The 26,265-nt window shown below is 52.4% G+C and overlaps 2 protein-coding genes across 8 annotated transcripts in view; one reads left to right on the top strand and one right to left on the bottom strand.

Annotated features, from left to right (window-relative positions):
- The first annotated feature begins 1,386 nt into the window (after nt 1–1,386).
- DENND2D (DENN domain containing 2D) lies at nt 1,387–21,439 on the top strand. Of its 6 annotated transcripts, none has more exons than XM_040471283.1 (12): nt 1,387–1,638; nt 6,503–6,678; nt 7,513–7,625; nt 8,330–8,399; nt 9,121–9,198; nt 10,254–10,394; nt 11,949–12,097; nt 15,988–16,165; nt 19,437–19,478; nt 19,868–19,952; nt 20,255–20,497; nt 20,921–21,439. In XM_040471283.1, the coding sequence occupies exons 1-12, from the start codon at nt 1,581–1,583 to the stop codon at nt 20,995–20,997; spliced, it is 1,410 nt and encodes a 469-aa protein (XP_040327217.1). In that variant the 5' UTR covers nt 1,387–1,580; the 3' UTR covers nt 20,998–21,439. The 6 variants fall into 6 exon arrangements, with proteins under 6 accessions (XP_040327217.1, XP_040327218.1, XP_040327219.1 ...); XM_040471284.1 differs by having other exon boundaries at nt 1,581–1,638; nt 20,258–20,497; XM_040471282.1 differs by lacking the exon at nt 1,387–1,638 and adding an exon at nt 5,012–5,900 and having other exon boundaries at nt 20,258–20,497.
- Nucleotides 21,440–23,782: 2,343 nt separating this feature from the next.
- CEPT1 (choline/ethanolamine phosphotransferase 1) overlaps nt 23,783–26,265 on the bottom strand; it is a 36,544-nt gene continuing 34,061 nt past the window's right edge. For both annotated transcript variants that reach the window (XM_040471277.1, XM_040471276.1), the window contains exons 7-9: nt 25,934–26,092; nt 25,263–25,388; nt 23,783–24,667 (exon numbers count right to left, since the gene is read on the bottom strand). In XM_040471277.1, coding sequence (XP_040327211.1) covers nt 24,548–24,667; nt 25,263–25,388; nt 25,934–26,092 — 405 coding nt within the window. In that variant the 3' untranslated portion in view covers nt 23,783–24,547. The remainder of the gene's footprint in view (nt 24,668–25,262; nt 25,389–25,933; nt 26,093–26,265) is intronic.

The following is a 26,265-nucleotide window of genomic DNA, read 5'->3' as shown; positions in this document are numbered from 1 at the left end:
TTTTTAAAGGGAGGAAATGATTTGGTCTGGACCGCCATAAAATAGGTTGAGAAAATTAAGGCACGACAATATTCAACCGACTGGACACGTTGATCATGAACAACTGTTGTACTTACACAGAGATGCATAAGACACCAGCCAAGAGGAGATACTTGGGGAGGAGGTGTCCTTGCGTGTGGGAACACACAGAGAATAGGGAACAGAAACAGACTGTGTAATTAAGTACAAAATTGCATATGCCCAGAGTAGAGGCCAACTTTTAGAACCTCCTGGCAAAGACTAGACAGTTTAATACCAGGGCTGGATTCTCCACTCCTGCTCACCCACCCTGTCTGTGACAGGAGAGGTACCTGGAGGCCATGCGTGGGTGACAGAAAGGAGGTGTAGGTCTGAGGGTCCTTTCTATAGAGCCCAGACATATTTCTGCCAGTGTCTTCTGCCTTGTGCATCTCACACGTGAAACTGAGGCTAAAACCTCTGTGAATGCAGGAACTTCAGATAGACTCTGCACACGCCCCACCCTTCCCACCCTACAGGTGCAGGTCTGGGAGGAAGAGGAGAGCCAGGCAGGTGGCCCAGAAGCAAGTGGGGCTTATCAGATGCAAATTTTCATGTCTGACAACTAAAGCTTGAAGTCTCTGCATGTTCGTTCGGAATTCAATGAGTACAAGAAGGGCGGAGGAGGAGCTGAAAGACTCTATGGGGATTTCGGATTAGACCAGGAGTGTGGATAGCTGCAGCTGACATCACCATCACCACCCTCATCATCACCATCACCATCACCATCCCTTACATTTGTATCACATGATAGTCTACAAAGAGCTTTCTGTTCCTTAGCGTTCACATGTCTGTGGGCTGGCGGGGCAGGGTTTACTCCCACTTTGCTGAGCTGCCCAAGCACACTCTGGACGCAAGTCAGGGTCAGATCCCTAAGGGTTCCTCCAGTCCCTCCTCGGGAGCCCGAAGGGCTGTCGTTGGCTCGTTGGTTCTTAGGGAAGTGAAATAGGGAAAAGAGCGAGGGACACGTGCCCTATGGGTGCAAGGACACAGAAAGCATAGGACACAGAAGGAAATGGCCAGAGGCTACAGCAGTTGCGGGGTGGGGAGAGATGGAAGGGTGGAAGGTGTGCCGACTCTGAGATAAGTGGAGCCACCTGGAAAGGGCCCCGGTGCCCACAGGGCACTCCCAGCCGGTGCCGACAAGGTAGGGCGTGACCGCGTCGCACCCGCGCGTTTGGGGACTGCGGGCTCAGGCAAGTCGAGCTTCCCGGGGCGCCCCACGGAGGGTGGGAGCGCGGTGGCACCGCCCCCTCCCGGACGCGCGTCGAGCGCCCTCTGTCACCCCACGCCGCTCCGCCGGGGGCGGGGGGGGGGGGGGTGCCCAGGGCAGAGGCGGCCCGCCCAGGTGCGCCGGGGTTTGGCCCGCCGTCCGGAAGGTGCGCCGCCCGGTCCCGGGCCTGTGCCCTCGACCTCCCCCCGCACCCCCCCGCGTGAAAGCGAAAGTGCCGGGTCCGCGAAGGGCGAGCTCCGGGGGCGGGGCCGGCGCGGACCCGGGACGGGCGCCGGGCACTTGCCGGGCCATGGATGGGCTCGGCCACCGCCTCCGAGCCAGCCTGAGACTGAAGCGCCGTCGCGGGGGTTAGTGCGGGGCCGGGGCGCGGGGGCGGGGAAGCCGGGGGCCGGGCCTCGAGGCTGGCGGGGCGGGGGCCGGGGGAGAGGGTAGGGGGGGAGGCTCGAGGGGGGGGGCGACTGAGGGCCACTAGGAGCGTAGGCCCGGCGCCAGGTGAGCCGGAGAGGGGGCGCAGGTGGAGGGGACGTGGCGAGGTGGCGCAGGGGTCGGAGATCGGAGGGGCGCCCAGGCCCGCGGGGCCGAGGGGGAGGCGGCGGGCCGAAGGAAGCCGTTGTGGGGCCCCGGGGCCACGTGTCCTCCCAGCCAGGAAGCTTGTGGTGCAACCGCAGTGTGCTTGAGGCGCCCTCCTGGAACCCCAGCCCCGCCCCGCCCCTCCCGCTGCGCTCCTCGGAAACTCCGCTCCCCCGACCTGACCGCCCCCACCTGCGGGCGGCGGGGCCCGGGAGAGTGTGGCCCCCGGCAGACCTGGGAGAGCGCCTGCTCTGCGGGGCCTTAGAGCCTGCGAACCAGACAGGGCACGCCTGCCCTGGCCGCTGACACCCCCACCCCCAGGTGAGGGGGAAAGAATTCCTCCCGTCCAGGGTTGTGGGGACTCCAGTAGAAGTCACTTCCTTTCTTCCTAGCAGGGGCGCTGGGCTTTGCAAGAACACAGTTGGGAATTCATTCATGTTTTCATTCATTCAACAAACATTTATTTCGGCTTGCCGGTAGCCAGTCCTGAAGTGTCCTTTAGATACTTTGCCCAGAGGTCGCACCTTCTGAGCAGAAAGGAGTCGGTTGGAAGGTAAATCGGGTCACTCCCAGACAGCCTTCTAACGTGGGCAATTGAAAAGTCCCCTTCCGACGCCAGGCCCCCGAATTGGGCAGATCTGGGGTGAGACACAGGTGCTCCTTCTGCCCTCCCTCCTGCCAACCCCCCCACCCCCCTCACTCCCAGACTATTTCAGAGACAGGAATGGGGGCAGGGCTCTGGACGGCAAGGGTTGGCACAGAGTTCGGCCATTCTGACCTCGCTGGTGTCCTCCTTTCTCTGGAGAGTACTGGCCTGGGCTTTCCTGGACTCCCTCAACCCTCAGAAGGCTGTGTGAATGGCAGAGCTCTGCTTTTGGCAGCCCAGAGGAGACATCCCAATTGTTCCCACCCCAGCCCCCAAAGTGGGCTGATCATGGTGTCTGGGCATCAGGGAGGAGCTGTGAGGTGAGCAGCCGGTGGGTGTTCGCTGTCCTGAGCTTGGCCACCTGTCGGGCCAGGAGAGTGTGCTCTCTTCGTCTTCCATATACCATCCTTCACCTTTCTGGGGAGTTCCCGCATCTTCTTTTCCCTTTTGCCCTCAGGGCAGTTGTGTGGTAAGAGGTGTGCGTGTGCGTGTGTTTATGTGTGTGCACAAACACGCATGTGTAAATCATCCTGGTGGGAAGAAGTGGCAGTGGTGGTGGTCCTGAGTGGAGAGCAGCTGAGCTAGAAAAGGAAGAGCCAGGCTTCTACATCAAAGTTCTAAAAAGTCCCCTTACCTATAGTCTAGCTGGTTTTGTGACTTTAGTCAGGTGGCCGTGGGAGGGGCTTCCTGGTGGAGGAACAAGTGTAACCAGACTCTCGACTTCCCTAGAAGGGGTGGCTCCCTCCTCAACTAAAAAACTCAGGACTGTGATTGCACTCCAGGGCACCAGGGATTAAATGAGATGACCTATATTAATAGGATGAATGTTTTCCTTTTTTTTTTTTTTAATTTTTTTACATTTATTTATTTATTTTTGAGAGACAGAGACAGGGTGCAAGTGGGGGAGGGGCAGAGAGAGAGGGAGACACAGAATCCGAAGCAGGCTCCAGGCTCTGAGCTGTCAGCACAGGGCCCGACGCGGGGCTCAAACTCACAGACCTCGAGATCATGACCCGAACCGAAGTCGGACACTCAACCGACTGAGCCACCCAGGCGCCCCTAGGATGAATGTTTTCTGTTCAGCTTTTCTCTTCTGTTGATAAACCTCTTTGAAAGGGAGAAGAAAGCAATCCTTTTCTGGATTTCTTGGGCTTCAGCCCAAAAGTCTGGTAATCTCTTTTGTTTGATTTTGTGAGTTTTGCTGTTCTCCTGGCTGTGCTGATAAAGCAGGAGGAAATGGGCTGAAAATGCAACCCAAAGGGTTCAGGGAAAGGCATAATTTCCTGAGGTTCTGGAATGGTCAGTGAAAAGATTTGGGTTCTCAAAGACCTTTGCAAACGGGAGGCAGCCCACATTTGTGGAATGTTTGGTGTGTACTATATCTAAAAGGCAGGAGCATAGACATGGGACTCTCATAATTCCTACCCCCCCCGATTCTGTTAATAGTCCCTGAATAGCCCCTGACTTGTTCTGTGACTCAGTTTCCCCATCTGTATGAGGAAGATGCATGTTCCTCAGGTGGTGAGGGCTGTGCAACAAGTCTGTGCAGGTTGTAAGGCGTGGTGACAGTTCTGAGTATTCTGGGTCATTGTCCTCACCATGACAGAATCTGTCACATCCTTCCTTGTGGGTTCTCCCCACGAGTCGTGTCTGGGGCCCCTGAGTCCTGGTTTTTACTAGTCCCACGAAAGCCAATCTGGAGCTCTTTTTATTTATTTATTTATTTATTTATTTATTTATTTATTTTTTCAACGTTTTTTATTTATTTTTGGGACAGAGAGAGACAGAGCATGAACGGGGGAGGGGCAGAGAGAGAGGGAGATACAGAATCGGAAACAGGCTCCAGGCTCTGAGCCATCAGCCCAGAGCCTGACGCGGGGCTCGAACTCCCAGACCGCGAGATCGTGACCTGGCTGAAGTCGGACGCCTAACCGACTGCGCCACCCAGGCGCCCCCAATCTGGAGCTCTTAAGAAGAAGGCAGCCATCTCCCCCTTTCAAGCAACCCACTTTCCTCCAGCGGGCTGCTAATTCTTTGCTGGAGTGGCAAACACTGATACCAAACCCTTTTGCTTCCTGGTCCCTTTTAGAGTCAGCTTTCTGACAAAGTCCTCTCTGACCCTGGGCATTTACTCATTCGTAGGTGACTTATTGTTATTTTTCTCTCTTCCCCAGCCTCCTAGCTCTAGATACCACTAGAGCCCAAGGGGCCACCTGCTCTGCTTTTAGCTTGGGCAGAACTATTGACCTGGCTCAACGGGGAAAAAAGCCTGAGCAGGAGTGGGGGTAGGGCAGAGATCACCCAGTTGCTTTCTATTGTCACCGAATGCCCCTCAAGCTGCTGAGGCTACCGGTCCGTCCCCTACTGTAGGCCAGGGAGACTGTCCTGAGTCAGTGCTTCCTATTTGGGAAGTGGGATCCTTTGCTGGAGCCCTGGAACAGTTCCTGTGAGAGAAGTCAGACTTCAGATATGTTGCAGGGGTGGAGCGGCGGGGGGGGAGGGTGCGGTGAGAGATGCATCGCTGTAGATCATCCTGAAGTATCAGGAACTCTCCAGCTCAGAGATGGATTTGTTCTCTATTTTACCTCCAGGAGAGGAGGCTTTTACGTTCGTATCAATTTCCAGAACTCTCTCATGCTAGAACGGTTTTTTTCCATTTAGAGAATTAATGGACTGGGTCTATTTATCTTAATCAAGGGAGGCAGTGGTATGCTGGCTGTGGGGAATATTTGGTCCTATCCTCTTGCTTGCAGTCCTGAAGTCCTGGAAACTCCTGAATGCAGCATGGGGCCTTGCAGGGGTTTGGGGCGGTAGCGGACCAAGTTGAGATGTGAAAGGTCAGGAGTCAAAGTTACGGGGATATAAGATCCCTGTCCTGGGGCTGGTGAAGTTCCAGTGCCCACAGTCTGATGCTCTTAGGCATTCTTCACTGTCCCGAAGTTGTAAATAAACCCGTTGCACAATCCGCAGCCCAGAATTCACAGCCCTTAGCCCAGAAAGCAGCTGGGCCTTGGAGGTGTTTGCTCACGACCTTTTCTCTCGCCACACCCTGGGGCTCTTGGGAGGAGCTGAGGTCTGAGCTGCAGTGCCAGGATGCTGCCTCTGTTGGTGCGGGCCTTCTGCTGCCTTCCTGGGTCCCGTCACATCCTTCTTGCTCAGCCATTGGGTGCTCAGCATGGAAACTGCCGTCCCCTGTTTGGAAGGCAGCACATGGCTTGGCTTCACGGAGTTGTGGTTGGAGACTGAAGCGGCCCCTCTCTCAGACTCTCTGTAGCCGGTCTGTAGGAGGAAAGGGAAGCACTCCAATGCCCTGCAGGTTCGAGAAGATGGAAGGACAAGTGGTAGGCACGATGCTCAGGCTGTTCCGCAATCGGCTGCCCCGACTCCGAGCAGGTCTGGACTGGATTACCCACTTCCTGTTTTCTAGGGTGACCCTCTTGGATGGGGCTGTTTCTTCCTTGAAATGCTTCTTCCTTTTCTTACATGTAGAATCTTTATAGTTTGACCTCCATCTGGTCCCCCGTGTGACTAGACCAGAATACTTCCCCTACTGGATTTTAGAGCTGGTCATGCCCCCCCATGGGGGGGTTTGTGTGGTCACAGGCACGTGGCTCTGGGACCTGTTCTGCTTTGGATACATGTCCGCTCAGGGCTTACTCTTTCAGGTACTGCCCTGGGCACCTGTGGGTGGGCACAGTCTCTGCCTCTGGGGCATAGGGCCTCCCAAGCGGCTCCCCAGTCCCTTTCCTTGGCGTCCAAATCAGTGGCTTCTGTCCCCCTCTTGGCTCCCTGGGTTTTCAAATCTCCCAGGGCAGTCACGGAAACTGCCCAGTTGGTTCTGACCCTGTTGCAGGCCCTGAGGAGCGGGGAAGGCTCCGGGGACCTTAGCGTTGGCCTGGCGGCCCCGAGGTGCACAACTTGCCGGGAGCCACACAGGCTCCACCTGGGGCATGGGCTGCGGAGATACCAAGTGGGGTCTGGTGTCTTGGTTTCAGGAAGTCGCCAGGACAACCTGAGGGAAGCTGCGAAGGAACCAGAAAGGGCCCCGGAGCACTGTCTGTCCACCTTTGCTGGAGGGCAGCACTTCTTTGAATACCTCTTCGTGGTTTCCCTCAAAAAAAAGAGTTCAGGGCATGACTATGAGCCCACCATCACCTACCAGTTTCCCAAGGTAAGGACTGAAGGAGGGGGCAGGGGGAGCCCGGGTTTGGGTGTTTGAGAGGGGGGCGGTGCCAGGGCTCAGGTCTAGAGCCGCCTTGCGCTCCTCCTCTCCTGTTTCCTTCAGGCCCAGCCCTGTTTCCTGTTATCACCCACAGAATCTAGGTCTGGCTTCTTTGTGAGGACCTGACCTGGGCTCCCTGGCCGGGAGACCAGGCTGGTTCTTCTGCCCCTTTTGGGGCCTCCTAGTTCTTCCAAATTCCATCCTTAGTCATCCTTCTCTGTAGAGAAGCTTACCTTCTGCCAGACCTCCTTGCGGGCATCCCCTCCCTGGGGTGGGTGGGAAGGAGAGGGTGGGGCGGGCACACAGCTGGTGGGCAGGCTCAGCCTGTGGCCACAGCCCAAACACCAGGCTCCTTCATGTCTGCTCCCGCACTGCGGTCAGGGGCGGGTGTAGGGCATCCTCATTGACCCTGCCGGCCCGGCAGCTGAGCTGGCCACCTGTCCTCTCTAATGTGGTAGCTTTCTCACGTGGCCCCTCCAGGAGGCCAGGCAGCCTCTGGGCCTTTCTATACTAAGTGAGGCCCTGGCCCCCTTCCTGCCTATGTGGGTCCTTAGGATACTGATGTCTAACTCAGGCTCGTGTAGACTCAGCCGTGGGGCCGGTCGGACCCTGAATGAAATCCCTGTGCAGAGTGACAGGCAGAGGCACGTTGAGCCCCCATGCCAGCAGGGAAGCTTATTCTCAAACTGCTTTAGAGCCCCAAGAGCAGCCCGCCAGCCCTCAAGCCCTCTCCTCCTGCCCCTGCCCCCACAATTCACTGGGCTCTTCCCCTGTTTCCTATAGCGAGAGAACCTGCTCCGGGGCCAGCAGGAGGAGGAGGAACGGCTGCTCAGTGCCATCCCCTTGTTCTGCTTCCCAGATGGGAATGAGTGGGCACCACTCACTGAGTACCCCAGGTAATTGGCCGGGCCTGGGACAGAGGAACCTGGGACTGGGGGAGAAGGGACAAGTGTGAGCCATGTGGGTCCTGTGGCTCCCTCACTTGGTGTGGATGCCAGTTCTCACCAGCTTCTCTCCTGATGGGGAGGGGCTGTAGTCAATCCATTTATAAACATCTCTCCTGGAGTCCCCCAAGGCCAGGGATCTTAGCCAACTCGGTCAACCGGCCTGTCACCTCTGTCCAGAGAAGGGCGAGGTTCTCTCACCTGTCCTGGGAATGACAGTCGCCATGTTTTGGCTGCTTCTGGAAGAAGCTGGACTCAGCAGAAGGCCTTTGGCTTCAATGAAGGCAATGTGGCAAAGTCCCTTTCAGCATCAGCCCTGGTTTTTGGCTGCCCGAGTTCGCATTTTGGCTTTACCACTTTTGAGTCGAATGACCTTGGATAAGATCCACCTTTGCGGCCTCAGTTCCTTTGTCTTTCAAGTGGGGATCGTAATTGAACCTACCTCAAAGGGTTGTTTCGACAATTAAACGAGGTGGTGCGTTTAGAGCTGGGAGCCAATAAGCACGTAATAAATTACTGGTGTTATTATTACTCTCAGGATTGATCAGCAGCTCCCCTCTGCCCCCCTGACCCTGCTCAGCATCTCTCTGAGGCTGCTGCCTTCCTGTTTTAGGGTCTAGTGGGCAAATGCAAACTATGTGTGTGCTCTTCTTCAGGGAGACCTTTTCCTTCGTTCTGACCAACGTGGATGGGAGCAGGAAGATTGGATACTGCAGGCGCCTCTTGGTCTGTGCTGCTCAGAACTGCCCCCTCCTCTCTGCAGCCCGCTCGGCTCCACAGCTGGGCTTGCTCAAGCTTCAGCTGCAAAAGCCAAGGCTCCTTGGCAGTGGTGGTTGCGGGGAGCGCACGGCCCAGCACCTGCTGCCATGTTAGTGCCCTCTGCAACCCTGCAGGAACGGGGACACTTGCCCCTCCTTGCCCACCCAGGGGACCTTTGCTGGCCATGCTTTGGTCTCTTCTCTCCCCAAGCTTCTGACATCTCCCTGTGTGGGAGGCTCCTGCCTAATCCCCTCTCCACCTTCTGTACCCAGGGCTGGCCGCCTTGGCCCCCAGAGCCTCCCAGAGCATAGACTGGGGCTGGACGATGATTCTTGGGTCTCAAGAGGATTCTCCAAGTCACTTTTACAGTGCTGTCCTCCCTCGCCATTCCCCCATCTCTACAGCACACTTGCTCCCTTTCTCTGCGGGCCCCACATGGTGCTGGTGCTGACGGTGGCAGGGCCTGGCCCCCTCAAGGCCGTCTTCTTTTGACCTTGGTGGCTGTTCTGGCCTCCCTGCTGCCTGCGCCACGAACAGAAGCTCTGCACAGCCAGGGGCTTCTCCGTCTGGCCCGCCTTTCCCCATGAGTCCCCTAGTCCCAGCCACCAGCCGTGTGCCCCGTCAGCCCCAGTTGGGAGAAGCCCTGGGGAGGCTGCGGCACTGAAGGAGCCTGTCTGTCCCTCCCCAGCCCGCCGGCCGTGGCCCTCGCCTTCCCAAGGTTTACTGCATCATCAGCTGCATCGGCTGCTTCGGCCTGTTCTCCAAGGTAGAGGTGGAGCGGGATTCCTTGGGGCCTGTCTGGCCTGTTCAGCCTCCAGGTCGGCCTGGCCGCCTGACCTGTCTGTGCTCCCTGGGCCCTCAGTGGACTTCTTTTCTCACAGCCGGGGTCGATCCTAGGCACACTTGGGGAAATTGAGGCAGAGAGGAGCTTGGGCTCGAGAAAACTGGGACTTTCTCCCCCGCAGAGAGCCCACGCTCCCCCTCTGGTCAGGTAAGAAAGCAGCTGGAGCAGGGCAGCAGGGAAAGCCCCAGGTTAGGGGGCGGGAGTTTCCCGTTTCCTCATCTGTCAAGGGCATGCAGTGATGGCTCACCTCCCTGGCTTAGGGCCTGGCACGAGGCTCGAATGAAGCGACATGAGAAATGCAGAACACTGAACAAGTGTGAAGACGGCTGCTCTACAGGGGGGCCCCGAGACTCCCCGTGAGCCCTCTGAGGGGGGAGGTCCCTAGGACTTCTGGAGCTAACTGCAGGGCCTGTGCACCCGAGTCAGGCCTCAGAATGGACAGGCATGTCTTGGTGGCCACGAAAGAGCTTCAATGTGCTCTGCCCCCAGCAGGATCTTCAGAGGGTGAGGGCAGGACGCTGTGAGCCTTTGCTTGGTGGAGTGTTCATCTGGGCTGGGTTCTTGGGGATGCAGTCTGGCCCTGGCCCTAGCGAGTCTCCGGTGGAAGTCGGAGGGCAGAGTAACACCCAAGAGGCCCAGGGTTCTAGGCTCCCACTGCACCCAGCATCCCAGCGTGACGAGACATGGTACCACTGTGTGCGGTGGTTGGCTCTGGGATGACTGCCGGGGTTGGGGGTGGGGGGGAGGCGGTCACGTGGTGCCAGGAAAAGGGAGGAACGGACTGGTAGGGAGAGGGTGAAAGGAAGAAGGCTACGGGCCTCCTGCAGGAGAGAAACAGCAGACTGGGCTCTGCCGGGGAAGGGAGGGAAGCCTAGAAGGTCCACGGGGATTGGCTGGATCAGTGCAGGGCGGGAAGACGCACGCACGGGAGTCTCTGCCACTTCCCGGTGGCATCCCTCTGAGCCGTTTCCTTGCAGATCCTGGATGAGGTGGAGAAGAGGCACCAGATCTCCGTGGCCGTCATTTACCCGTTCATGCAGGGCCTCCGAGAGGCGGCCTTCCCTGCCCCCGGGAAGACTGTCACCCTCAAGAGCTTCATCCCCGACTCGGGCACTGAGGTGGGTTACGGAGTGCGTGAGCCCCAGCTTCGGTGGTACCACTGTCACAGTCATGCCATCCCCCCCCCCACCCCGGTTAACACACCCAGACTGAGCCAGGCCGGGACTGGGGCTTGACTAGAAGGATTGACAGAGCTGAAAATCAAACCCACGTTTTCTGACCCTCCCAACTGAACCACTCCAGACATTCCCCCCCCCCCCCCCCCACCCCACAGTCCAGCCCCCCCCCCCGGCCCCCCCCCGGCCCCCCCCCCCGGGGGGGGGGGGGGGGATGGCAGTTGGCCAGGCTGACTAACACCCCCCGCCCCACTCCGTAACCTGCTGCTGCTAACACTACCCACTGCTTCTCGGCGGCCGGCTCCCGTGGCCGGAGGGCTGCTTCCCTGGCTGTCACCCTGGCTCCTGACCCGGCCCGCCTGCGGAGGAGAGGGCTGGGGCTGGGAGGGGGCCGCCTCTGCTGCTAGGGACCTACTTACTGTTCGGGCCACCAAGACTTGTATTTATAATAAATAAAACATGCAAGCTAAGGTTCCTGGTGCTAGAATGGACTGTGCCCCCAGCCCCAAACGGCCATTTCTCCCCATTACCACCCTTATCTTCCCATGTGTGTGTCCAGTATCACTCCCTCATGGCCTCCCATCTGTCTACTTGTTATCATCCCTCCCCACCCCTGTGTCCCCACCCATGCCACACAGGGATGCTGTCACTGCAGGCACAAGGCTGTCTCTTCCAGTCCTGCCCCCTGGGACTGTGGAAGGTCGGCCTGCCTCTCTGAACCTTGGCTTCCCTATGTAAAAATGAGGGGAGGAGCTAGGCCTTTTCACAGTCTCCATAGCATGCTTGCCCTACACCAGGCCATGCAATTTTCTGGATACAACTCGGTGAATACAATGAATAGGATTCCTGACCTCCTGGAGCTTAAAATCTAGTGGAGGAGACAGACGCTAAATAAGGAAAGACACAAATAAGTATGTAATTTAAAGTGACGAAAGGGGGGGCGCCTGGGTGGCGCAGTCGGTTGAGCGTCCGACTTCAGCCAGGTCACGATCTTGCGGTCCGTGAGTTCGAGCCCCGCGTCAGGCTCTGGGCTGATGGCTCAGAGCCTGGAGCCTGTTTCCGATTCTGTGTCTCCCTCTCTCTCTGCCCCTCCCCCGTTCATGCTCTGTCTCTCTCTGTCCCAAAAATAAATAAATGTTGAAAAAAAAATTAAAAAAAAAAAATAAAGTGACGAAAGGGGAGAAACCAGATTTTCCATGAGAAAATGATGGAAACACACGTCTGATTAGGCGGGCCTCTGAGCCGGAGGGAGGAGGAGACGAGCAGAAGGGTGACCTGACCTGTGAGGACCCTCAGGCAGGAAGAGCAGAGTGGAAAGGGGCACGGGGTTGGCATGACCCTCAGAGCTAAGGGAAACCCCCGAAGTGCTTCCAGCAGGGGAGAGGCGGGATCAGATGTAGCCAGGAGAGTGGAGGGGAGGCAGGTGGAGACCCAGCGTTCCAGGGTCTGCGAGTTTTCAATGTGGTGACACCTTCTCTCTCCTTGGTTCCCCTGCAGTTCATCTCCCTGACACGGCCCCTGGACTCCCACCTAGAACACGTGGATTTTAGATCTCTGTTGCGCTGTCTCCGTTTTGAGCAGATCCTTCAGATATTTGCCTCTGCAGTGCTGGAGAGAAGAATCATCTTCCTGGCAGAAGATCTCAGGTGGGTCCAGCCGCTGGGCCGCTTCCCCGGGCCGTCTGGCTCCCCTGGGTTCAGGGGATGGACTGGAGGGTTCTCTAAGGGAATCAGGCTGTAGGACCTTGACGCCCACCCTCCTGCCTCCAGGTCTGATTTTGCACTAAGCCTCCTAGAGAAACAGCTGTTGCAATTCCCCTGCTTCTGCCTCCAAACTTGATTGCTGCCTAAGGGTGAAGAAAGATCCAGATTTGGCTCCAGGAAGAGACCAGTCAGGGTGGGTGCAGATGTGATTCTGCTCCTGATGGCTTAGGGAGGGGAAGAAGGCATATATAGGTTTGGAGGTCAAGAGCCCATCATCCCCCCCCCTTTTTTTTTTAAGTTTATTTATTTATTTGAGAGGGGGGGGAGCGTGCAAGCAGGGGAGGGGCAGAGAGACGGAGAGAGAGAATCCCAAGCAGGCTCCATGCTGTCAGTGCTTAGCCCAACGCGACGCTCAATCCCACAAACTGAGATCATGATGTGAGCCAAAATCGAGAGTCGGACACTCAACCGACTGAGCCACCCAGGCGCCCCAAGCCCATCATCCTTAATGGCAGACACATCTTATCTATCCATTTTTTCACTCATTCAACAAACATTTATTGTGTGTCAGCTGTCTGCCAGATGCCAAACGTCAGGAAGATACAGACAAACAAGACATGGTCTTTGACCCTAGGGGATATAGGCATCCGTAGTGGTTGAATGCACAGGTGTTGAAATCAGCAGGGCAAGGTTCAAGTCCAAACCATTCTTCTACCTTTAACTGTGTGCTTTCCCTTAGGGTAGTTTCTTGACTTCCTGAAGTCATAGTCTCCTTATCTGTAAAATCACAATAAGGATCGTGCCTACCTCATAAGCTTCTGCCGAGGATCAAATGACACAGTGCACACCTCCCTGCCGGGCATACACGTAGCCTGGAGTGTTATATTAATTTCAGGCGTACAACATATTGATTCGACAGTTCTATACGTTCCTCGGTGCTCCCCAAGATAGGTGTAGTCACGGCCAGTCACCCTGCAACATTATTACAATGTTGTGGACTCTCTTCCCTACACTGTACTTTTCATCTACGTGACTTGCTTATTTTTATAACCAGAAGTTTGTACCTCTTAACCCCCTTCACTTATTTTGCCCATCCTCCCTCCCACCTCCTCTCTGGCAACCACCAGTTTGTTCCCTGTATTTATGGGTCTGTGTCTGCTTCTGTTTGTTGTATTGTTTTTTAGATTCACGTAGAAGTGAACTCATGCGGTATTCGTCTTTCTCTGTCTGACTTCTGAATTTTTTTTTAATGTTTATTTATTTCTGAGACAGAGAGAGACAGAACATGAGTGGGGGAGGGGCAGAGAGAGAGAGGGAGACACAGAATCCGAAGCAGGCTCCAGGCTCTGAGCTGTCAGCACAGAGCCTGACGCGGGGCTCGAACTCACGAACCGTGAGATCATGACCTGAGCCGAAGTCGGTCGCTCAACCGACTGAGCCATCCAGGCGCCCCTGTCTGACTTCTTTCATTTAGCATAGTACAAGGTCTAGGTCCATCCATGTTGGTATGAAATTGCAAGATTTCATTGTTTTCGTATGGCTAATATTCCTTTGTGTATGTGTATATATCAACTCTTTTTTATCCATTCACCGATCGGTGGACACTTAGGTTGTTTTTGTATCTTGGCTCTTGTAAAAGAGTGCTGCAGTAAACCTAAGGGTGCATACAGCTTTTCAAATTAGTGTTTTTGTTTTCTTTGGATATACACACAGCAGAATTATTGGGTTCTGTGGTATTTTGGTTTTTAACTTTTGGAGGGACCTCCATACTGTTTTCCACAGTAGCTGCATCACTTTCCATTCCCACCAACAGTGAATGAGGGTTCCCTTTTCTCCACATCCTCTCCACCCCTTGCTATCTCTTGTGTTCTTGATACAAGCCGTTCTGATTAGTGTGAGGTTATATCTCATTATGGTTTCCATTTGCATTTCCCTGACGATTAGTGGTGCTGAGGATCTTCTCTGTGTGTCTTCTTTAGAAAAATGGCTATTCAGGTCATCTGCCCATTTTTTAATCACATGACTGTGATGAGTTTTGGTGTTGACTTGTGCGAGTTCGTTACATATTTTAGATATTAACCTTTTATTGGTTATGTCATCCTCAAATCTTCTCCCATTCAGTAGGTTGCCTTTTCATTTCGTTGACGGTTTCCTTTGCTGTGCAAAAGCTAGCTGTTATCCTTCATGATAAGTTCACGGTTGCATATATCCCTGTACATAGTCAAAGAAGGGGACTGTCATGTCTTGGTCTGTGCCTCTTATGGGCCTCAAGTCTGAGAAAGACATGGGGAGACATATGATAGAAGAGAAGGAAAATATCATAAGACAGTAGGAGGCTGACCTTTTATTCATGTCTGGGGAGGGAGAAAGCCAAGGATATTGGACTGACAACCCTGGTTCTATCTTTTAGGGAAGAAGAAAAGGAGGTTAGGTTAGGGGCTCAAATGTTAGGCCAGAGGGTCAGGGGAATGTCATGGGTATTAGGGGAAAGGAAGCGTGTAGGGTTTGAGGTCTCTGGGCTGAACATTCTATAAAAATCAGTGACCGCCAAAAAGGCACTCGTTGTAGGCTAAATCCTTGAGGGAAGTGGTGGCATCTTCTGCTCTGGAAATAGTGTTCCCACTTTCAACCCTGTAGAAAAATACGAAGTTTCTCTTGTGGCTGGAGCTGGGCTTCCTCCTTTTCCCCTGAGATCAGTGTTTGGGAAGTGAAGGTGATTCCAGGTGCCTGCTGGCCTGGGCACCGGCCAGGGCAGGCAGGACTCGCCTCTCAGGTGCTCACTTTCTCCAGGGAGGTTGCCCCCCTCCACTCCCCCCCCCCCACTTCCTTCCCACACTGAGCTTGTCAGACCCCTGAAGCACAGGCAGGGAGGAGACTTCCAGTCAGCCTAAGCCCAGCTAGACCCTCAGGGACTCAATCTTTGTGACTCAGGAAGTGCAAGCTCCACTCCAAGAACTGAAACACGGTTTCTGTATCTGTGTTTTGATTGGCCTCGGGTTGGGTGTTGTTTGGAGAAATGGGGAGCCACGGAGAAGCTGTGGAGAGGAGTGGAGAGGACAGAGAACAGGCCGTGTGTGTGTGTGTGTGTGTGTGTGTGTGTGTGTGTGTGTTGGGGGGTGTGGTGAGGCGTCTGCCTGAGCTGTGACCGAGGCAGGAATCATCCGGGGGAATGCTTCATTGGAAGGGTGGAGGGGCCACCTCTGTGGGACTTTCCGGGTAGGAATTGCCGGGCAAAGGTTCCTGGAATCTAGGAATTTCCCAAGCTCGCTCTGGCACCAACCTGTTAACTTTAAATCACCTCCGGTGGCCAGAGGGAGCCCTGAGAGGTAAAGACTACGTATGGGTGAGGGTGGATAGCCACAAGGAGGAAACACGGCTTCGCCTCTCTGCTGTGCCTCACTGTTTACGTTTGTCTCCTTAACTACACTGTGAGTTTGTTCAGCGGGGTCAGCGCCTTGTACTTCCTGGTGTCCACATCCTTAGTGCAGTGGTGAGCGTGTAGAAGGGCTCACTCAGTAAGCTGCTGGAGTGAAGGCATTTCCTCTTCCCCCCTCTCTGGAGCCACTAGTGTTTTTGTGCAGCGGGGAGAGGGGGCACCAACTGGGCGGGAAAAGAAGGGTCAGACAGAGGCCCCATCCTGGATGAGAGGAGCCTTGGCCGCTCCTGGCTTCTGTCCCCCGTGCTCCCTCCCCACAGCCATCAGTAGTCCCAAGCTCTGCGACCGGCACGGCTCTAGACTTGCTCCTGCCGTTGGCGGGGGCCATGGGGGGGTGTGTCGTGGCGGAGGCGCAGGGAGACCCCTCTGACTCGTGTTCTCTGTGCCCTGTCCCCAGCACCCTGTCTCAGTGCATCCACGCTGCCGCCGCGCTGCTCTACCCCTTCAGCTGGGCGCACACCTACATCCCCGTTGTCCCCGAGAGCCTTTTGGACACTGTCTGCTGCCCCACTCCCTTCATGGTCGGAGTACAAATGCGCTTTCAGCAGCAGGTTATGGATAGCCCCATGGAAGAGGTATGGTGCAGCAGGAAGAGGGCGTCGCGTGGAGCCGGGCACAACTGGCTTCGCACCTGGGCTCCGCCACTAACAGCCGTGTGACTCGGAGCAAGTTGCTTACCCTCTTTCAGCCTGAGCTTCTTCTCTGCAAAACGGGGACGGCAGTGTTCAAGTGCTAGGGGTTCTGGGGGAAAGAGCCTGCAGGAAAGCTCATAGCCTGGTGCCTAATGCATGGTTGATGCTCAGCACGTGGCTACTTCCTCCTCCCGGAAGATTTCCTTCTGGGCTTAAGGGGCGGCTTATTCAGGGGTCGTCCAGCCGTCCTAGGTCGGTTGGCTCCAAAGGGCAGGCCCTGGGGTGTCCCATCACTCATCTGAATGGACAAGCACAGCTGGTCTATACCCCACCACACCCCACTAGAATTCATTTGCGTTCCTTGCAAGGGAGCTAATGTAGCCCTCCTGCAAACGATGAGCCTTGATAAATGCAGATTTTTGCGGCAAGAGTTACCTTCTTTTTTTTTTTTAAGGTTTGTTTATTTATTTATTTATTTAGAGAGAGCGAGCGCATGTGTACATGAGCAGGGGCGGGGCAGGGAGAGCGGATCCCAAGCACCCTCCACACTGTCAGTGCAGAGCTTGACGCGGGGCTTGAACTCAAACTGCAAGATCATGACAAGATCATGACCAGAACCGAAATCAAGAGGCCAACACTTGACCCACTGAGCCACCCAGATGCCCCACAAGAGTTCTCTCTCCGATTACCTCGGAGCTCACTTGGCTAATGAGGATATAGGTCCAGATCCCCCTTGGTTTTGTCAGCTTCTGGTTTCTTGGCGGTGGCCCAGACATGCCCAGAGGGCTGCGTGGTGAAAACGGGCATTGGTAGCATAAAGCTATCTCCAGTGTTGGAAGAACAACTCAAAACATGCACTCTGCCTGTTCCAAGATCGCCCGTTACTATAATCTCAGTTATGAGAGTTACTTAGGGATGTCTATACTGGCTAACCATTGACTTCTGTGCAAAGGGCTGACCAAGGGAAGAGGTGAGGTCTAGTAGGAAGCTACTGAAGAGGCAGGAACCAGCCTGAGGGGGAGGATTTCCCCCATTTGTGTAAGAAACAATGGAGGTCCCAAGAACTGAGTTGACTTATTCGAGGCCACACAGGCAATGATGGAACCTAGCACAGATAGAACCAAAGCCCCTCTTACACAATGTGTTGCTGGGAAGTAAAGAAGTCAGCTACTTCCCTTCCTAACTTCCCTGGCCTTCCCAGCCCTCCTCGTAAGTGCTGAGTAGACAGGACTTTTGAAGGAGCCTTTGCCATGTGACTAACTGGGTCAGAGTATTAGCCCCACGTTTAGCAAGGACTTAAAATATCCCAACCCTAGGAGTTATGAAACTTGCTGACACCGCAGTTCCGACTCCTCCCCAACAGCCAGGCAGGACGGCACCCCAAGGCCTGCTGTGCAAGAGCCTTGGCCTGTTTTCGTCCTCAGCAGCTGCTCTGCGAAATGGGCGGGGGCCGAGGAAGGGGGAAGGCCAGGGGCCGCTGGGGCTGTGGGGGGGATTCTCTGGCGGCCCACATAAGCTCTCTGGAAGGGATTACTCAACAGACCGTAATATAGCGATTACTAGAAAGATTCTGGGGAACAACTTCACAAAAAAAATTCTTCATGCGTACTCTTAGCTCCCTGAAATGAACCGCCTTCCCTGAATGAAGGCATGTGAGCCTATGTAGTCAAGTGATTTCAGGCCTGGACTAGTTCAACGTTTTCTCCCCTGATAATGGATATTTACAGTGCCTACTCTGTCTTTTGGCACACTTTCCGGTCCCTCTTTCCTTTTATTTGGAAGAACGGAGCATAGAAGGGATCATTCACCATATTGGCAAGATCAAGAGTCCAAACTGCAAAGGGGGGCCCAGCAGGCTTTTAAATGACCAAGCCAGGCTTGTGGATCATGGTAAACTGTTGAGCACGTGCCCTACCTAAAGGGGGCAGCTGCACTCAGTTCCATCTGAACATGGTCCTTTAGAAACATGGACCAACCAGGGGTGCCTGGGTGGCTCTGTCGGTTAAGCGTCTGACTCCAGCTCAGGTCATGATCTCGTGATCTGTGAGTTCAAGCCCCGTGTCAGGCTCTGTGCTGACAGCTCAAGCCTGGATGCTGCTTTGGATTCTGTGTCTCCTTCTCTCTGCCCCTTCCCTGCTCATGCCTCTGTCTCTCTCTCTCTCAAAAGTAAATAAACGTAAAATAAGTTTTTAAAAAAATAAGGAAATGTGGACCCACCAGTGTTAGAGTTCCTGACTTTTCAGGAGTCCTAAAGCCAAGTTTAAGTGATTTTTCCCATTTTGAATATTGGAAACCAACTCAATTGTTTAAACGTACTCTGAGGATCAAAGAAACAGATCAGCAGGTTGGAATCCCACCAGCAGGATGCCGATTTGTAATCTCTAGTCTGGACTGAGGGCCCCTTGGACAGTGAGGGAGCTGGTAGCAGAACTCAAGTGCCAGCCCTGTGCGTGCCTTCCCTGCAGCCTGCAGACACACACACGGTTTCCTCACCACTTCTCCTTCCCTATTCCTGTTGCCCTGGGCTCATTTCCTTCTCTTCCCATTTCCCATGGGAAGGTCCAGAGCTCCCAGAGAGTATTTAAACTAGGACACCAGGAGATCATACAGAAAGTTGTTGCAAGCATCAAAAGATCAAAAGCCATCCACTGCTGTCCTAAATCTGACCAGAGGGCAGGGAGTTGAAGGAGGGTGGTGGAGAAAGGGATGCAGAATGTAGGACCCATCTAGGCTTGGAAATGGGCTCTACTAGTTGTAAGACCTTGGACAACTTTCTTGTTTGTTCCCTCACCTGCAAAATGGGGATAGTGCCTGCCTCTCCAGGACCGTGGGGAGAATTAACTGAGAGAAAATGTGCAAAGCCCGATTGTGTGTGCTGTGTGCTAAATGTTCCAGATCTAGAAGCCATTCCTGTGATCCGTGTTTCATTAAGAGTGACTGGCTGTGATTTCTCCCATGTTGTATTCCTTCCTACCTTAGCACTCCTCCCCACCCCCTTCCTACACCCTCATTCCTTTTCCCCAGGAAGGGAACTGGGGTTTCCAAGGAGGGGAAGGGTGAGAAAGGAGGGTGTCACGCAGGAAAGGAGAATTGCAGTTGCCGATCTTGTTGCCATTTGGGCTGACAGGTACGGCCACAGGCAGAAATGCAGGTGGTGAGTGCCCCTGTGGTCTCTGATGGGAAGAGGGAAAACCATTCGCTGTCTTTATTTCAGGTCCTATTGGTGAATCTTTGTGAAGGAACCTTCTTAATGTCAGTAAGTATCTGGGCTCTGACGCCCCTGCAGGCCCACCACCTGGTCTATCACACTCGTCTCTCCCGTGCTCCACCTCCTTCCACGTAGTTGAAGTGCATTTGCTGGGGGAGAACCCACGCTAAGACCATTCTATGAGGCGATCGGTGTTGATGCTTCTAAAGCAGGGATGTAAACCCAGTACCCCAGGGATATAGAGAAGACTTGCTAATGTTTACACTCAGACTCAAGACCCAGAGGCAGTGTCTGTTGTTTCTCTCTTACATGGCCAATTATTTGGGGGTAGAGTTGGGGTGTAGAATTCACACCCTCCTCACGCTATCTGCCGATACACCTCCTGTGAAGACACCGCCTCCCTGACAGCTTGACATCTGAGCTCTGTTCTGTCCCAGGTTGGTGATGAAAAAGATATCCTACCACCCAAGCTTCAGGATGACATCTTAGAGTCTCTTGGCCAGGGGATCAATGAGTTCGAGAGTAAGTCCTTGGTCCTCCTTATTTGGGTTTCTCCACAGAGCCTGAGGGCAGGATTCCCGACCACCCCTGCCCAGACTAAAATGGACTCACTCAGCAGTCCTGGGCCAGTCCCAGGTGCCTAGATTCTAGGGCCAGTCTGAGTGCAAGATGTCATTCTTCCTAAGCAGGGGTGGAGAACCCGTACCCAATCTCCTATTTTGATCGGTAATTATGAGGCCTACCTTGGCCGCTTCCCTGCGGTGAAAGCCACCTGGAGGCAAGAGTGGGTGGTTCTTCTGAGACGGCCTCTTGTGTATCTCCAGCAGCTTCCGAACAGCTCAACGAGCATGTTTCGGGCCCATTTGTGCAGTTCTTTGTCAAGACCGTGGGCCACTATGCTTCCTACATCAAGCGGGAGGCAAACGGGCAAGGCCGCTTCCAAGAACGGGCCTTCTATAAGGCTCTGACCTCCAAGACCAACCGCCGATTTGTGAAGAAGTTTGTGAAGACACAGCTCTTCTCCCTTTTCATCCAGGAAGCTGAGAAGAGCAAGCACCCTCCTGCAGGTATGCAGTGACGGCCCCTATCATTCCAAGCCCAGAGAGGGTCACTGCCTCCAGGTCAGGTGTGGCCCGAGGATGAACGGCATGGTGTCTAGAGGCCCACAAAATAAGATGTAGTCTTGTCAGTGGGGTTGGAACAAAGTAACTTGAAGCCTCAGAAAATGCCTCTGGGCTGCCATTTGGTAGAACTTGCTCTTTGTTTTAATCTGGAGTTAATTTCTACTAACTATTCTATTTGTAGCCCCAGATTGGGGCCAAATTGAATACCTGGATCTCCAGAGGCCTGTGAGAACATGGGAGTCCTGGTGGGCATGTGGGTGTGGTGGCGGAGGAGACAGAGAGGGTATATCTGATCCCCGTCCCTGACCTCATCGTCGTCCACCTGGCCGGATTATATGCCTCTAACACCGGCTTCTGAACCCACAGGCTACTTCCAACAGAAGATACTTGAATACGAGGAACAGAAGAAACAGAAGAAATCAAGGGAAAAGACTGTGAAATAAGAGCTGTGGTCAAAAGCGGGGGGCTGGACTCACGGGTCAGTTTTGGACTTTGGCCCCTGCCAGCACGGTGGGATTGGCAAAGCTCGCGGCCCCCAGAACCCACGGCCTTCTTCTGAGTCCTGGTAACCAGGTCTGGCGTCAAGCTGGTGTCTTGGGTTTGGGATCCCTGGAATCAGCTTTCCCAGGACCTTGGAAGGCTCGGACCTCCGTGCTCACGGAGCTGGGCTCAAAGCTACATTTTCTGCGCAGGTGACACAGCACAGTAGCACAGGTGCTGTGGAGCCTTAGAAGTTGCTGTGAATGCCCTCTTCCAGGAACCACTATGATGAAGTCCTCAACAGGGAAAGTACTTGTGGCCCAAAGGCTCAGTCTCTCCACGTAAAAAAGAGGTCTGTGGACATAGGAAGATAAGAATAAAGATGAAAGTCTTGTTTACGTGTTATCTTTGGCCTCCAGAACTTTGGGGCTGTGTTTGGACTGGGGGTCAGCTGCTCTGTTTCTAACAGGAAGGGTGGGGATACCGGGAGAAGCGGCAACGGCACTGGGACAGGGTGGCAGTTCTTGGGTCTAGTCGGGTGTGCCTTCCAGAATCCGGGAGGAAAGGCTGCTAGCCACGGAAGTATCTGCATTCCAGGGAAACTCGAGGTAGGAAATTTCAGTTCCCAGAAGCCGGTGAAGAGCTCTACATTGCTTCCATAGGCAGGTCTGTCTGCCCATCACAACTGAAGGTTTGGAACCTTCAGTTGTAGACATCCAACTTCCTACTTGGTTATTTTGAGAAACCCAGTTCAACTCTTTTAAAAATTAAAAAAAAAAAATTTTTTTTTTAACATTTATCTTTGAGAGAGAGAGACAGAGTGTGAGCTGGGGAGGGGAAGAGAGAGGAGACACAAAATCTGAAGCAGCTTCCAGGCTCTGAGCACAGAGCCTGACGTGGGGCTCGAACCCATGAACTGTGAAATCGTGAGCTGAGCTGAAGTCGGATGCTTAAACAACTGAGCCACCCGGGCATCCCTACACTTTTTTTCTGAGTTTGTTTATTTTTTGAGAGACACGGCAGGGGAGGGACAGAGAGAATCCCCAGCAGGTTCCATACTGTCAGTGCAGAGCATGATGCAGGGCTCAAACCCATGAACCATGAGATCATGAGCTGAGACGAAATCAAGAGTTGGACGTGTCACTGACTGAGCCCCCCAGGTGCCCCCTTAGACACCAATTTCAACTCTTTAGCTAACGGTGGAGGGATTGCTGCATTGCTGTTTCCCCCTTTCAGAAAAGAGTATTATAATCTTAAGGGTCCAAAGGAGTTGAGTGGTCACCTGGTCCACCTTCCCTCTGTACTTCCAATGACAGCTTCTGTTTCAACACTGAAAGGGATGGGAAACTTTTAGAAGCCTCTTACCTTTCAAAACTCTCATCTTTTGAATGTGTGTGTGTGTGTGTGAGCGTGGCCCTCGGAGGCCCCTGAATTCTATACGAAGAACACAAATGTTTTTGGGGGGTGCAGCACAGACACATGCTGCGGGCGGCAGATGTTCCACTGTCCACCCACCGCCTGTAGCGATGCTGCTACTCTTCACGGGTTCTAAGAGTCAGCGCCGTTCCTAAACCTCGCTGTACCTCAGAAGGTTTTAGAACATGGACTGGAGTCCTGGGAAGCTTTTGAAAATACTTTCTGAGGCCTCACCCCAAACTGACTAAAGCATCTCTAGAGATAGGACCTGGGGACCTGTAATTTCTAAAGCTCCTTCAGGTGATTCCGACACCCAACTAGGTATAGGATCAAAGAGGAGACGGGCCAGCTGAGGTTGACTATAAATGTACCCTTGATCTGATGACGATGTACCTGGAGCTAAGAAAGCACACACGGAGTATCTGAGCATTTTTCAGATTCCCTTTATGACTGAAAAAGATTTGAGCATCTGGGTTTATAGCTTTAGCCCACAAAAACCTACTATGGTGTGAGGACAGAACACTGGACCAGGATTCAGAAGATACGGAGTCTAGTCCCTATTTGGAAAAGGAACGACTGTGTGACACTGATACACCACTTAGCCTCTCGGCAGACCTCAATTTCCACTGCAGGTAATTACCATCTGCTGTGTCTATTGTACTACTCAAGTAGGGCAGTAGGTGCAACTGTTCCAAATAAGTAGAATTATCCTTCTTCGTCCTAACCTTCAAAACTACCGCAGATGCTGGAGGAGTTGCTAGCCAGCAAAAACAAGGAGAGATTTCTCTCTACTGCTACAGTCTAGCAAGGAACTTGAAGGTTTCACTGTCGCTCCTACCCAAGATTACATGGGATTAACGGAAGCATTAGAAGTGCAAGAGAGCAGAGTGCCGACTCCCAGCTGAGGCAGAACGGCTACTGTTTACCCATGATTACAAAAACAGGGTATACATACAAGTCAACAGAAATCTATACAAGTCAATAAAAAGATACCACTAGTTTCTTTTCTGCTGTCCCCCTCCATTCAAGCATCTGGACTATACATACTGCGGAAACAGATCCGGCTTATAGTCACTGAAGACAGCTGGTTCTCATTTCAAACTGTAGCATACCGAGGAGGCAGAACAGGAGCACAACTTTTCAGTAACTGCCTAGGGAGGCCGAAGCCTCTCTCATTGAAAATTCTGGGGAAGGGTTTGAGATTCCTAAAAGATTTATAATCTGAAGGATGACAAATGCAGCGAAAAAAAACCTATCAAGAAGGAAAACGAACACAGTTCCATATTTTAAGTTAAACAGAATAGATCGCAGGACACATAATGACAAAGCAGATGACCGAATTTCCTCATTTATTAAAGAACAGAAATAAATTTTGCTTAAAAAAAAATGACATTAAAACTTAGTCTATCTTTCCACTGAATAAAATTGAGAAAAAGGCTGGCTTTCAGGTCATATATTTATTTAAAAAAATAAAATGGATCAACAAAGTTACCACATTATTCTGCATGCTAACAGGAAATCCCAAGCCCATGAGAGATACCATTTCTTGAGCAATAAAAAAAATTACCTCCTCAACAATGTAAAGATAGGAAACCTTGCAATTCAAATTCAAGGTCTTTATCACTAACTCCATTGCACAAGCTAGTAGGATATATCTGTGCCACAAGCTGAGCTCCTTAGTAAAGAAAGCTTGAGAAGAGACTAAACAAGGATGTCACTAAAAGATGATGATTTGTGAAAATTATAAAGCAACCATGTTTGGGCCTGCAAATATTCTACATGAGAAATCTCCACCACTGGGAATCTGCTCCCCAGGACAATTTTATTCTGAATCCAAGATAATTACAAACACATGGCAATTTTTCCTGCATGCTTCCTTGGGCCAAACCCTGTATGACAACATGTACAATTACAGGACGGGATTGAAATTCCCATTCTCACACAGGATAGTTAAGGAGTGTTACCAGTAACAAAGAAAAGTTATACAACATTGATTATTATAAATTATATTTGTTCTTATCCACCCCATTCTCCTTAATATGTTCTGATTCTTTCCTGCAGAAAACGTGAGTTTCCTATACGACACCAAGTATGTCATTAGTGATGATTAGAATGAGCTGTCGAGACCTTGATTCTGAAGACATGTATGTGCAGGTGAGACGCAATCTGATTGCAAACACTGACACAGTAGCGGATCAAATCAAAGAAGGAGAAGACCTGGAAAGAAAAGAGAGTGTCAGATTCTCAGGACCTGCTTAGGTGATTCCTAAGCTTCCTACATAAGGAGTGGCTTCCTTCTTCCCTTCTTTCCAGACATGTCTTCAATTCCATACAATCTAATACTTCAATTTCCTCATGGATTTTTCCTTTACGCTAAGGATCAACAAACTCTTTCTCAGAGACACAGTAAATATTTTAGGCTTTGTGGACCATACCGTCTTTATCTTAGCTGCTCAACTTTTGCCATTATAGCATGAAAGCAGACACAGACAATACCTTCATGAACGGCCACGGCTGTGTTCCAATAGAACTTTATAAAAACAGGCCTTTGGCCCACAGGATGTAATTTATCAGTTCCTGCTTTACAGTCAGAAATCTGGAATTTTTGAGCCCAGATGTAGGACTAATAAGAATAATGCAAAAAATGGCTCAAAGATGAAGCCACGAAGAACTCTTTACAAAGTCCCATAAATATGGTTTTCTGACATTCCAAATCATTACAATTATAGTATCTATCTTCCAGGACTGACCCACAGGAACAAGAAAACAAGTGGCTTCCAAATCATGAAACAGGACACAGAACGATACTTACCAGGGCAATCCAAAGTACAATATATTCATCGATAAAGCTGTTAAAATATTGGTCCAGAAACAAAAGTGCTGGGCCTATGAATGCTGTGTCATGCAAATGCATTTCACTCTTAGTCATGTGTGCCACCTGAAAACAAAAGAGAACCCGTGATGCAGGCACTCTCATACTAGAGCAACCGTGAGTCACAGTAAATCAGTTTTGGGCTCAAGTTTCAAGTTGTGTTCACAAGTTTCGAGAATTATTTGGCGATACTGAATAAAAAGCTAAACTTCCAAAAACAAAAACCCAGAAAACTGACAAGAATTATGTGTGAGAGCTATACACCACAGGGACAGACCATGTCAACCAAGCCCCCCCCCCCCCGGAAGATGCTTTTCATAAACACCCTTAATTCGAGTGTACAGATGGAGACTGAAGAAGGCAGATAAACTAAAGCACCAAATGAAACTGTAGCAGAAAGAAGGGCTGTGGAGGTCCAAGAAGCTTCTGGTAACCTCCAGTTGTAGCTTCACAGAAGAGTGAGAACAGTTCCCATGTTGATGTCCAGGGATCTTGACTGGAGGAGAGCAAACTCTAGAGCTGCTCAGGAAGCTGTGGGATGAAAGCTATGGCCATAAACCCAAAATAAGAGGAATTTTAAACACAAAACAAAGAAAAACTTTAGTGCTTACCACAAGCTTATTAGTGATTTTAGCAGATACAAAACCAAACGTCAGTATATAAAGACAGGGATGCTTTTCAAAAAGCTGAACTGCCGATTTCTTATAGATCATTGCAGCTAATGTAATCACTGATCCAATATGGAGAAAAGGAGAAAGGACACTTGTTCCCTGTGCAGAATAAAGAGAAGAGAGGTACGAACTGTCAGATACAACATGGATCTTTTGTAAGGCGGATCAACTCACACTTTTAAGAACCTCACGGTGCCTGACAGCCAGCAGTTTCTGTAACCAAATACTGAACAGCTAGTGAAGAAAGCAGCAGTATGGGTTGGTCAGGCACA

This window comes from Herpailurus yagouaroundi, unplaced genomic scaffold, assembly GCF_014898765.1.
Source record: "Herpailurus yagouaroundi ecotype Mexico unplaced genomic scaffold, PumYag 77, whole genome shotgun sequence".
Classification (NCBI taxonomy): Eukaryota; Metazoa; Chordata; class Mammalia; order Carnivora; family Felidae; genus Herpailurus; species Herpailurus yagouaroundi.
The sequence above is the reverse complement of the archived record's forward strand: the minus strand, read 5'-3'. Positions and strand labels throughout refer to the sequence as shown.

What these genes read in the sequence shown, in the direction of transcription:
- DENND2D (XM_040471281.1), top strand. Translation starts at nt 5,417, where the DNA reads ATGCTCTTAGGCATTCTTCACTGTCCCGAAGTTGTAAATAAACCCGTT. An exon ending in GCTGCCCCGACTCCGAGCAG is followed by an intron (nt 5,901 to 6,502) that starts GTCTGGACTGGA and finishes TCTTGGTTTCAG; the next exon opens with GAAGTCGCCAGGACAACCTG. An exon ending in TTCCTGGCAGAAGATCTCAG is followed by an intron (nt 12,098 to 15,987) that starts GTGGGTCCAGCC and finishes CCCTGTCCCCAG; the next exon opens with CACCCTGTCTCAGTGCATCC.